This window comes from Peromyscus eremicus, chromosome 20 (genome assembly GCF_949786415.1).
Source record: "Peromyscus eremicus chromosome 20, PerEre_H2_v1, whole genome shotgun sequence".
Lineage (NCBI taxonomy): Eukaryota > Metazoa > Chordata > Mammalia > Rodentia > Cricetidae > Peromyscus > Peromyscus eremicus.
In genome coordinates this window covers 25,818,026-25,829,974 of record NC_081436.1, presented here as the reverse complement: position 1 = coordinate 25,829,974, position 11,949 = coordinate 25,818,026, and the positions used below count along the sequence as shown (strand labels likewise).

Here is an 11,949-nt window from a genome sequence, read left to right as displayed (position 1 = left end):
GTCCCTCGAGCCCCAAGTTCTCCACTGTAGTCGTTTCTCAGTTTAGGGGATCTGCCAGTTATGGAGGCCAGCAGAGGCAGCTGAGGGACACCACCTGGGACTGAGTGGCGTCTGCTCTCACCCCGAGGGGCTGCTTCCTCGTGTAGGAGGCAGAGCCAGGAGGCAGTGGAGCCTTCGAAGGGCAGGCAGAGGCAGCAGGTGGAAGCTTATTCTGGGTTGCCATGGAGAAAACTTGGGATTTTAGTGTGTGTGTGGGGGCATTTAAGATTTAAGATCCTAGACAGGAAAAGGCTCACGATGTGAGAGAGGAGACAAATCCCTCAGCTGACACAGAGGGAGGGTAGGGTGCAGAGCACAGGGTGGGGTGCATCTTGAGTGCTGAAGAGCAGAGCAGGCATGGCGAGCAGAAGAGGCCAGCGTTCACACATCTGGGCAGAAACCCACTCAGGAGTCTGAGATGATCCTACTCTCCCTAGGACACAGGAAGGGAGTGGCTGGGGGTGGGGGGCCGATTTCAGGTATTTGGGATACTGGCTGAGAAACCACTGGTGAGGGATGGTGGAAGGCCAGTCCAACAGCAGAGGCCTTCCACAGTTACGGTAGACAAAGGTGGCAGAAGCCAGGGAAGCAGGCACCCCAGGAGGGTTCAGCTGGTCAGCGGAGCTGGCAAACAGTGCCTGAGGCCCTGCAAGCGGGCATCTGGAAAATAAAGGGGAGCTGCAGATGTACCTCACTTCACAGATGGAAGGCTGCTGCCAGCCAGAGCAGCTGGTGGAATCTCTGACCTCCTAGCTCCTGGCCCTCAGAAGCCTTCCAAGTGCTGTGGTTTCTCTTCCTTTTTCCTATTAGAGTCTGGGGTTCAGGAAAGAAGGATCCACACACAGCCAGAGGTGGTGTTTCTCTCTTTTATTTAAAAACAGTGCTTCATTACCGTTTGCAAAGGCTGAGGCAGGGCCCCTCCTTTGCTTAGAGTTTATAAAAGCCAGCAACATGATCAATAATTTATACACATGGAGAGTAATACAAAAAAATAAGGAATAAAAGCTAAACATCTAACTACTCCAACCTTCACAATTCCAGCTACTTGATAATAATAGGAGTAACCCAATGAATACTGTATGGTCTGAAAGCTACTATACAATATGATTTTTAGGGAGAGGAGGAGAGGGAGGGAGTTAGAGACTGTCACAGAGCCCCAGGTGCTTCTCTGGAGTTGGCAGGGAAACAGGACCCTGGACAAGCAGCTCCGGTGTCCTAGGGGGTGACTGTGGAGAGGACGGGAGGGAAGGAGACATGGCTAGGTGGTCAATTGTACAAGCATCCGAGTATGCCCCCATGCCCCAGTGGTACCTGTCCTGCCACGGGGAAACTGCACGTGCTAGGCAGGCCACTCCTTGCCACAGGGGTGTGGAGAAGAGAGAGGCTCTGTGGCACTCTGAGCCTTGAAAAGACTGAGACTCAAAACCTAGAGCCTCAGTTTGCTCTGCAGCTCTAGCTTTATATGTGGCAGCCCCAGGTTGGCTCTAGCTATTCACAAGCATAATGGTGACATAAGGGCAAAATTCATGTCCCTTAGGGAAAAAAAGAAGGATCAGTTCATCACTCAATATATAATGCAGCCAAAATGAGCTGCCCAACAAGCACGCGCACACAAAAATACTGTGAACAGAAAACACAAGGAAACAGCTAAGCTAGGAGTCCTGATGGGGACAGACAGCCATTAAAGCATGCCAGTCCCCGGAAAAACCAAACCAAAAGCATTTTCTGAAAAACTCAAAAACTTGCGTGCCCCTGGGAACCTGGCATTGGTAACCGGAAGGGGGAGGGGAAGGAAAGAGCATCGCTGTTCCCTTTTTGCCTGCCAGGGTGACTGCAGTCCTCCCAGTGCTGGCATGTACTGAACGGCCAGACAGAGGGCTGCCCCTAGGCGGGAGGTCTCTGTCAAGGCAAGGTTGAGTTTTGGCTGATGAGCAGTTCTCAGTTACCAATCCCTGCCAGCCAGCACCACCATGGCTGAACTCATCTACCGTTTTTCCTGAGTACACTGTAACTGGCTACAGTTTCGGTAACTTGCATAAGAACATGGCTTCCACAGCCAACCACAATATTTCAGGGACCTGTGCCCCCTGGCTCACTCCCAGTGCCTCGCTGAAGAGTTCGGCAACCTCTGGTAGTTGGTGAGCCTTTCGTAAGGAAAGTTGCCAGGGACTGTTCTGCACTCAGTAACCTAGAGGGCACATGCTGGTTAGGACACCCAGAGCCTGCTTGGGATGGGGCCCTGTTTCCCGCTCTGGCTCGGGCATGGCAATTGCCTGGCTGATGGGGAAAGCAAGGGTGAAGGAAGTTACAGGAGAGGGAGAGCGTGGGCAGAGGCTTCTGGACAGCAACATTTCCAAAAATATAGTGTTTTATGCAACAGAGAATCAAGTGTCACTGGTGTATACTACAAATGGTCAGACATTCTCAAGAGCATGACAAAATAAAACACACGTTTACATTAGATGTTCACCGTGCCCACTATTGTTTCCTATCCGAAAACAGTGCAAACAGGTAACTTATGCTTTAAAACACCACAACCCCTTCCCCACCCCCCAAAGCCCCTTTCCTCCTAATATCCGGGGGGAAAGGCTGCAGTTCTGCAAAACATTGCCATGCTAGAGTTTTGAGTAGTGGAGAACCAGCTGGGCCTTCTAAGGGGAAGGTTCGGCAGGCAGCTCCCTGCCCCTCCTAACACACCTGTGTTCCAGACTGCCCTTGGTTGGTCTTGTTGGCCTGGCACAGGTACGGGGCACACCATGCTCTTCTTGCATATCCTTGGGGCTGCTCCATTCATCTTAAAGTCCCTTATGTCTGGAAGCTACATGACTAGTTATAGGATGGAGGTGGTCATGGACCGCAGACTGCACCTCTAGGAAAGTGCAGCCTGAACTAAGCAGTTCGGCCCACGGAGTCCACATTTTCCGAAGAGCCACGAGCTCCCTTAAACTCAGAGCCAAGTGTCAGGCCATTTCCAAGGAAAGAAAACATGTTGGCTCAGTTCAGACTGTGGTCGCTGCAGGGTGATGGTGACTGATGACGGAGGTTCTGGGAACCCTGAGAGCCTTAAAAATGATGAGTGACATGGTGGATCCGGGCTGAGGTCCAACCAAGTAACACAGAAATTCTAGAAAAGACCTAAGGCAGCTCTCCGGGCTGAAAGAGGGACAGCCAGACCAATGTTTTCACTACAAGTCTCCTTAAAGGAGCCCAGCTTCTAAGGTAAGAGTCGCAGCATAGAAAGGTCAGGTACAAATGCCTGCAAAGCTGAAAATGTCCTTCTCATACTGTGATCCAGCATCAGTCATCTTTTTGAAATCATCACCCAGCATCCTCCAATAGTCACAAAACGCCCGTCTCCTCTAGCCTGCTCCCTAAAGCAGTCCGACATGCCAGCACTGTAGCCTTGAGGATCAACCACAAGGCAGATACAGTGGAATCCAGACACTTGGGGGAGCCCCAACTTTCAGTGCTCACCCTGAAATCCAAAGACCCTTGCATAAAACGCCAACTCCATCTAGTCTTCCTTGGAAAAGGAAGCTGAGGAAGTGGCATGGGAGAGTGTCCTTGTACACACAGCAGAGACACACTGGTAAACAACTGGCCTTGGAGGTCTCAGCCAGAACCAGCTGAACTGAAGTGCACGAAGGCCCCTCCAGCATGGGCCATGGGAAATGCCTTCCTCACCCTGCCAGGGCCCCTTTTTTCTGTCTAGGAGAAAAGAAAAGAAGCCTTCTTCAATTCTTTTTCCCTTTTTCCCCGTTGTGGATACAACTGTTGAGGGACTGGCCTAGTCTCTACCAGGTGAAGAGGTTTGCCTTTTTGTGAGAATGGCCCTTATTAAATATGACCCAAAATTTCTGTTCCTTTAGTCAGGAAATTTTCTCAAAATGAAATAAGAGAAAGAAAAATTCCTCTGCCCTCATTCTCTAGAACTCCAAGAGGCCCCAGCCCATCCCTTCCCCCAACTAAAATATTTACGTACATACAATGAAAACTGTCCTAACAGTAATAACAAACCAAACTTTGGCTTGGGGGAAGGGACTCCATAAATGGCCAGCGGATGGCCAGTCTTGTTTCCCACTCTACACATTGTCCCAGAATCAATGACTACACTGCCGTCTCTGGCTTCCATACTGTTTCCTCAGATATCACAGGAGACAGGATCTGAGGCAAGATGGTACGTGTCAACTGCAGGCCAGGGTCCGGCTTACAAAGGATGCTTGATGCGGTCAAATGTCAGCCATTTTAATTCAGGGACATGAATCATTTATCAGTCAAAAAACGTGTAGAGGCAGAGGCAAAAACAGTAACAAAAGAACCAAAACCCCAACAAGAACAAACCTAAAACAAACCAAAACCAAGCCGCAGCTAGTGTCTCTGAGCTACACTCCCTTTAGCAGCGACCCCTTAGGTGAAGTGACCAGGGAGCCAGCTGATGCGCCCATTTCCTAATGCCTTCATTTTGGAGCCTCTGTGGGACCCCTGCCTTATCGGGTACACCTCAGATCTGGAGGAGAAGTCCTTTGGAAACAAAACTGAAGCCAGGTTTCACTGCCATGGCCCCTGCAGGAGGACCTTGCATTTTACATCCTCCTTCGAAGGTAGGCCTGAATTCCACGGCCTGTCCTGTTGTTAACGTTCCCAAGGGGTCCAGGTGCTTGGCTGTGACTCTGGAGGAGAGCATGAAGCCGGGTGCAGTGGTCGCAAGGGCGGGAGACTCATAGAGGCTTTGGAAGATGGAAATTCCTATGGCTTTGGAGTGAGTAGAAAAGGCCTCTGCCTGCCCTTACAGCCTCATCAGCACACTTGTAGGGATAGACAACCTAGGGGCTTGCTTCCTCATCCTGGCCCAGCAGAGGCTTTCGGAAGCCTTGTTAACTCTGTACTGACTTGGTGCTGCAGGAAAAGGAAGGGCTGGCACGCCGAACATCCTTTTCTCCCCTACACACTCTTTAATGGTTCAACAATTGGTATTTCTCATCCTCGAGCTGTGCCCAGACACTGGGGGAAATCTGGCCATCGACTATTCACTCTTCTGTCCCTGGGTCCTAACTTCCTGAATCTTGAGGACATGGGAGTAGCATGCTAATAAAAGAATAGATGAGTCGTGCAGTGGCTCAACGAGAGGGGCAGCAGCCCAGCAGGAATGCTGGGATGTTGTATTTCCTATCTGGAGCTCACTCCAAGATCAGTTTTCTACTGAGGTGTCTCTTACCCACAGCCCGAGAGCATGCTGGGAACGATCAGCTCTGTCATTCCCAAACCATGCCGGCACTCTCAGGCTGTGAGTGTAAATGATTGCAAAAAGAAGGCAAAGACAGGAGGGAAGAGGAGAGAAAAGCATCTTCTAAATTCTGTTTTACAAGCACAAATCCTACCTAGCGGCAAGTGGATTCCAGCCACAGCCAGTCAGAACCTCTGGCCAAAGACAGGCCAGAAGAGCACACTGCTGCCGAGCTGGTCCCCACTCTGCTCGTCCCCCCAGCCACTCAGCACCAGATACACTTTGGTAATTCTGTCTGCTGGCTTCTGATCAAATACATTTATCAGCTCCTTCCTCCTGGATTGCCTCTTCTGTGACTGACAGAATAAGCTAAGCACGGACATATAGATATGAAAATGCAGTATCTTTTTTTTTTTTCTTTTTAACCACAGTTTAAAAAAAAATAAAAAAATAAACACCCCCCCAAAAAAACACACACAAAAAAAAACAAAAACAATCTCCCCAAAACAAAAACCCCAAAAATCAAAAATAAAAATCCAAAACAAAAAAACAAAACAAACAAAAAAAAGCACAATCTTTGGAACAAAAGACTTAAAGGCAGAAATGTAAAGGAAAATACATATTCAAAGAACATAGTGAGGTATAAAAAAGTATTCTCTCTTTTTGTTTGTTTTCCTCTTCATCTTGCTACAGAGTCCTCTACTAGTAAATATTGCAATAGCCAGGCCTCATGAACTGGGGGCTGTCCCATCTGCAGGGGTCTCACGTCACTTCAGTAGGGGGCAAATCGGCTGTAGCCACCTCGGTACAAACTCGCCTGCAGTGATTAGAGACAGAAGAACAATTGAAAGGTGATGAGAGAAGACTTAGAAATGTAGCAGCACGTCCTGAGAAAGGGTCAGTCACCACCCCTCGGGCAGGGCAGCCAGGCCGTGGGGGCAGCACAGTAGCCTACTCCATGATTCCAGGACTAGGTAGAAAAGGCAGACCTGGCATAGTTTCCAACCAGTTTTACAAAGAGAAATCCTGCAGGACATTTGTGATGCTATTAGTGTCCTGAGGGAAGCTGGACCACTAAACTTCCTTCTCATATGTGACCTGTAAGAATGTGTTACTTCCGATTTCTCCTCGGCAGAGGTGGTCACATCCTGTGTTTGAGATGATGCTACATTTAAACCTAAGTCAGTCTTCCAATCAATGAAACAGATCTCCTCCATAATCTATAAAATACAGTTGTCTCAATATCCATGGGGCACTGATTCAAGAAATGCCCAGGGATGGCCAAACTCAACAATTCTAGTCCTTTTTAGAAAGGTTTAGTGTACATGTATAACCAGACACATCCTCTGCAAATGACTCATCTCTACAGTACATGAAAGGCCTAACGGAAGGTTAAGTGCTCTGTAAACTGCTGTCATATTGTATTGTTTGGAGACTAATGGAGGGAATGAATCAACATGTGTTCAATGGTGATTATCTTTCCCTGATGTTGTGGTTGGGTCTGTGAGTGTGAGGTGCAGATGTGCATGCCACCCCGGTTATTTCCTCACCTTTACCAACTGACTTGCTCTGCTATCTTATTTCTTTTCATGTGACCCTTCCCAGGAATCTTACCCTGGGTCTTTCTTTCAGTGTCATTATGGAGTGCCTTGCCCTTGTACTTATGAGTCCCAGCCAGCAGTAAAGGCATCTAAGCCAAATCCAAGAGGGCTGCAGCAAGAGCATTATTCCCATGGATTATTGTAGACATGCTCTATGTACTTCTGCAGTTCTCTATAACTGCTACTAGAAACTGCCTCTGTCACCATCAATCCCTTCCTTCTCATGGCCTTTCCGACATATAGGTAAATAAAATAACAGAAACTCCCGGAGCCTCACATGGTAATGGATTAGATGACAATGTGTCACTTCCCCAGATCTCTCAAAGTTTGTGTGTACAAGTTAGGAGTAACATGGTTTAAGAAAAAAGGTATACAGCTGGGTTGCGGTGATGCACACCTTTAATCCCAGCACTCAGGAGACAGAGGCAGGTGGATCTCTGTGAGTTCAAGGCCAGCCTGGTCTATAGAGTGAGTTCCAGGACAACCAGAAAAAAAAAAAAAAAAGAGGAGGAGGAGGAGGAGGAGAAAGGTCTATAAACTTACCACAGCGCCAACTCCATAGCTGGCGGCAGGGGCGAGGGCATGGTAGGGGTCAGCTGTGTATACCCTGCCGTAACTGGAAAAGAGAAGCACAGTCAAACGGAGAAAGGTCAGTGCTACTGAAACTGAAGGCCTGTGCTGCAGACTTGGACTCTTCGGAGGGAACATGGCAGATGGAAAAAGCCTTCCTACCTCTGTCCCCGGATGCAGTGACTGGGAACCCTGATGTACTTCTATAAAACGGCAAAGAAGGGGCGAGAGGAGGAAGACGATGATGGGCTGTGATCACAGCCGTGAAGAGACAGAACAAGAGAGTGAGTACAGGAAGAGGCTAGGCCTGGGTGCTGGCATGCCACGAGGCTCAGGGACTAAGGGCAGCTCTGAAATGGTGGGAGAGGAAGGGGTGCTGCAGCTGGCACGGTGCTCAGGGCATCGAAGAGCCTGCACGCCCTGGCTCTGTACGTACCCGTCGCTGTAAGCGGCTGCAGCGGCTGCAGCAGCTGTGGCTGCGGTTGCAGTAGCAGGCTGTGCATATCTGTAGGCTGCATATCCACCCTACAGGAGAGAAGAGAACTGACTTTACAGTTACCTCTCCCCAGACAGACACCCCGCCCCCACAGACACTCACGTGTAGACACAGGACAGACACAAACACAGACACACATGGGAAGGGGTGGTTCAAACTGCACCAGTCTACATGTTCTCCTGTGGTACACAATCAAGTTCAGCCAATGTTGGAATTTGCTTTCCAATTTGCGACAGTAAGAAAAATAAAGTACACAAATGCTACCTAGTAATGTTAAGAAATAGACAGGATTTTAAATCTTACTTCACAGTGTTTTCTGGAACTCTCAATAGGGAAAATATTCATGGTATGTTGGGAGAACTCTGAGTCTACATGCATATAACAGAGCTAAAAAGAGTTAAGTCTGTAATACTCAGGTGTCAGTTCAGATTCTCTGTCCTGGGATTGGCTGATTACTAGAGAATGCAGCAGGTCACAGCAAGTCTGACTCAGAGCTTGGATCCATCTTGCATAGCAGGTCTGTGGAGAGTAACCCGTAGAAGGAAGGACAAGCAGACCAGGTATGACAGCACTGCCTGTGAGCTAATCCAGCCTGCCACCCGCAGAGACTGTGGCTTTACAAGCCAAATGTCTGACCCTAGTTCTCTACAGAAAACTGTTAACACCAGTCCACATCCCAGGGAAATCAGATTACAAGTGGCTTAGGAGTGTTAGCTCTGATGAAGTCAGACAGACATACCTCTTTATCATTTAACTGCTTATTTTTTTCCCTTCCAGAAGGACTCAAGGACAGTCATGTAATCAGGGCTCTTGAGACAGGCCCTGATAAGCCTCATTTCACTTAGCCTTCTACAATTTACCCACTTCATCTAAATATAATTCAGATACACATTTCCTTATTTCTTTTCTTTTTTTGTGGCGGGGTGAGGGTGTTTTAAGGCAGGGTTCCTCTGTGTAGCCCTCGCTGTCCTGGAACTCACTCCACAGACCAGGCTGGCCTTGACTCCAGAGATCCGCCCACCTCTACCTTCCGAGTGCTGGGATTAAAGGCCACCACCTCTCTGCCAGACACACATCTTTTAACTGTTGTCCTTTGGCTATCAAAAATAGATATTCAGTTGGTCAAACTGGCTCAGTTGTGAATGATAAAACATGTTTATTCCTGTAGACAGTTCACATCTCAGGACAGCTGAAGTATCCCATTTTTTTCTTCTTTTAATTTTCATTTTTTTGCTAACTTTACAAGAGAGACCTCACATTTACTCACCCACCCCCCATTGTTTAGGGTTGTAAAGATATGTGAGTGTGTGTGTGTGTGTGTGTATGTGTGTGTGTGTGTGTGTATGTTGGAGACAAGGTCTCTCTATGTAGCCTAGGCTGTCTGGAAACTTACTCTGTTGACCAGGCTGGTTTGAACTCACAGACCACCTGCCTCTGTCCTGAGTGCTGGGATTAAAGGTGTGCGCCACCACTGTCCAGTACTACTTCTCTCTTTTTTCCTTCCAGTTTCTTTCTTTCTACTTTTTGAGACAGGGTTTCTCTGTGTAGCCTTGGCTGTCCTAGAACTCGCTCTGTAGACCAGGCTGGCCTCAAACTCACAGAGATTCACCTGCCTCTGACTCCTGGGACTAAGGGTGTGCATCACCACCGCCAGGCTAAAGTATTTTCTAATGAGATCCTTGGTCTTCTCTGGCATCCTGCCTAGCAGCTCTGGCCGGCTTCTTTGACTCCTGATGAATCTCATTTGGGGACTACCTATAATTTTATGAACGTCTAAGCTTCCTCTAGCAAAGCGCCAGCAGTATGAGGGAGCATCCATCCTGCTCTCCGAGTCTACTCTGTAAGACGTCACTGTCAGCAGCTCCAAATACACTTCTCCAGTCCAGTGGCTTTTAGCTGCTCTGCGACACTCCTTTGCTGTCACTCCTTCTGTAGGTGTCCATAGGGATAATCTGAGTCACCCTTACAAAACCCTAGCAGTGACATGACCTAGGTGGGAATGTGGCAGGAAACAACTTTGTAACTGAGCCATGTCTATCTACTGGGAGAGCAAGCTGGACCACCTGGGCAACACCTCACATCTAGCTCCACAGGGCTTGCTCCATTCCTTCTTTCCCTTAGTTCTTAAGCCTCCAAAGAGGACATGGAATGGTGAAAGCATTGGGTAGAGAAAACAAAGCTCATCGTTACAGTTCATCTTTATCTGGGCCACAAAGGCTCAGCTGCTCATTCTGTTTCGGTATGATTCCATTTGTTTAGATCAGAAGCTGACTCTTTAGTGAAACTTCTCTGTAAGTAACAGAGGTAATTTAGCACTATGTGCTTGGTCTCTTTAGCATTCCTTCAAACACCAAAACAATCTTTACAAATTTAGAAAGCTAAGGTAGTGAAAGCAGTTGGATCAGTGCTTAGCTAGGTGCAGCATTTACAGAATGGAGCAGGGTGGAAGTCCTCACTCACTGAAAGTACAGATTCAGGCCAGAACCCTGGGAGCTCGGAGTTGTGGCTGTTAACTTAGGAAGGGCTCCTAAGTAGGCAACTGACAGCAAGGTTTTCCTCAGTGGCTGAGGTCCTTCCCACTGGGAGGAAGTGGGCCTTCTCCATTTGCTGTATTTGCTTCTATGAGTGGACTCTGACTTTGGGGTTTGACTGATGAAGCTCTCTGGGGTTCAAGAGCAGGATGGGATGAAGTATTTTATTGGTACTGATGGGCTTGGGAGAATACTAGCAATAAGAAAATCTACATTAATGCTTTTGAAAAGCCGATGATCTTTCAGCAGTTCCTGAGAACTGCAGTTACCAAAGCAACCCTGTAATTCACCGATGCCTTAGGAACAGTGCACTGCACATCAGGAAACTAATCCTTTCAGATCTTACATCTTACTCCGAAGTCTTTCTGCTATTGCTTAAATTGGGTATCTACAGAACATTACACAAAACTCTGGACAAAATCTACAAACTACAACTCACTTAACTGTATTCTAGGTTTCAGAGTGTACAAAGGGCCAAGTTTTTTTTTTTCCCCAGATTTTACTTTAACCAGAAAATTTGAAGATTTTTATAGACCATGAGAGCAAAGTGCAGTTTGAAACACCAAGGTTTTCATTACTGTTTCTTAAAATTTTCAAAAAGAACAAGGTGGGAAGAAGGAGAAGAGGGCTCAGGCGTGGGGTGGGGGGTGGCGCCACATTAATATTAATCACATTAAAACTGAGCATGCCGACATCCGGAGCTAAAACAACAGCAAAACCACCACGTCCAGACTGGCACTGGCTAACTCTATCTATCCCAGCATTCTCTTGGGACAGCGGTTTGCCCTAGGCTCTACCACAAGCTCGGTGAAGTACACAGCCTCAATTACTAGAGCGTGCAGCCACAACGACCTGGTATTACGGAAACAGTCAGTCACCACTTGAGTTAACATTCCATACCCTAACAACTGGCCCCTCCCCAGCCCAAAGGAGGAGTAAATCTTGCCCACCCGAGCCCTGGCCCATACCACAATGTTAATAATTATAACAAGCAGTAACCCATCTGTTATATCAGAGAAGGGAACAGAGACTCCACTGAGAGATTTAGAGTGAGATGTTAACATTTCTTCAGCTGACTGCACAAACAAACAAACAAAAAAAGAGGAGAAATAATTCATTTGGAGATATGAAGTCATGAATAGCTGATGTGTATTGCTTTAACCATGCACTGATGCAAAACTGAAGCAACCATTAATAAAAATTAAAAAGGACATATGTATTTACACACAATCAGACCTGTTTGATCTGAAGCAGTTTGCAGATTCTATCTGTGTGTGATTTGAAATAAAACAAAAAATGGGGATTAGCATGGCCACAGCACACCATAGTGTAGGAGGGCACACACAGACGGCTTCTGGAACTCTAAGAGCTGCCTAAGTTTGGCCTGGCTAAGCCTGGTTCAAATACATACATGCGCCTTGAAAAATAGTTAATTTTCTTCATAACCTTTCTAAATAATGCCTAGTGTTCCCAATCTGGTGGCCCAAT

General features: G+C 47.5%; 1 protein-coding gene across 24 annotated transcripts in view; it reads right to left on the bottom strand.

Moving 5' to 3' along the window:
- Window positions 1-891: 891 nt before the first annotated feature.
- Window positions 892-11,949, bottom strand: part of Rbfox2 (RNA binding fox-1 homolog 2) — a 247,547-nt gene continuing 236,489 nt past the window's right edge. For 13 of the 24 annotated variants that reach the window (XM_059247134.1, XM_059247133.1, XM_059247140.1 and 10 more), the window contains 3 exons: window positions 7,871-7,959; window positions 7,408-7,480; window positions 892-6,080 (listed from right to left, as the gene is read on the bottom strand). In XM_059247134.1, the coding sequence (XP_059103117.1) occupies window positions 6,036-6,080; window positions 7,408-7,480; window positions 7,871-7,959 (207 nt within the window). In that variant the 3' untranslated portion in view covers window positions 892-6,035. Of the gene's footprint in view, window positions 6,081-7,407; window positions 7,481-7,870; window positions 7,960-11,697; window positions 11,730-11,949 lie in introns of those variants that run through there. The other 11 variants (XM_059247129.1, XM_059247131.1, XM_059247143.1 and 8 more) reach the window with 2 other exon arrangements.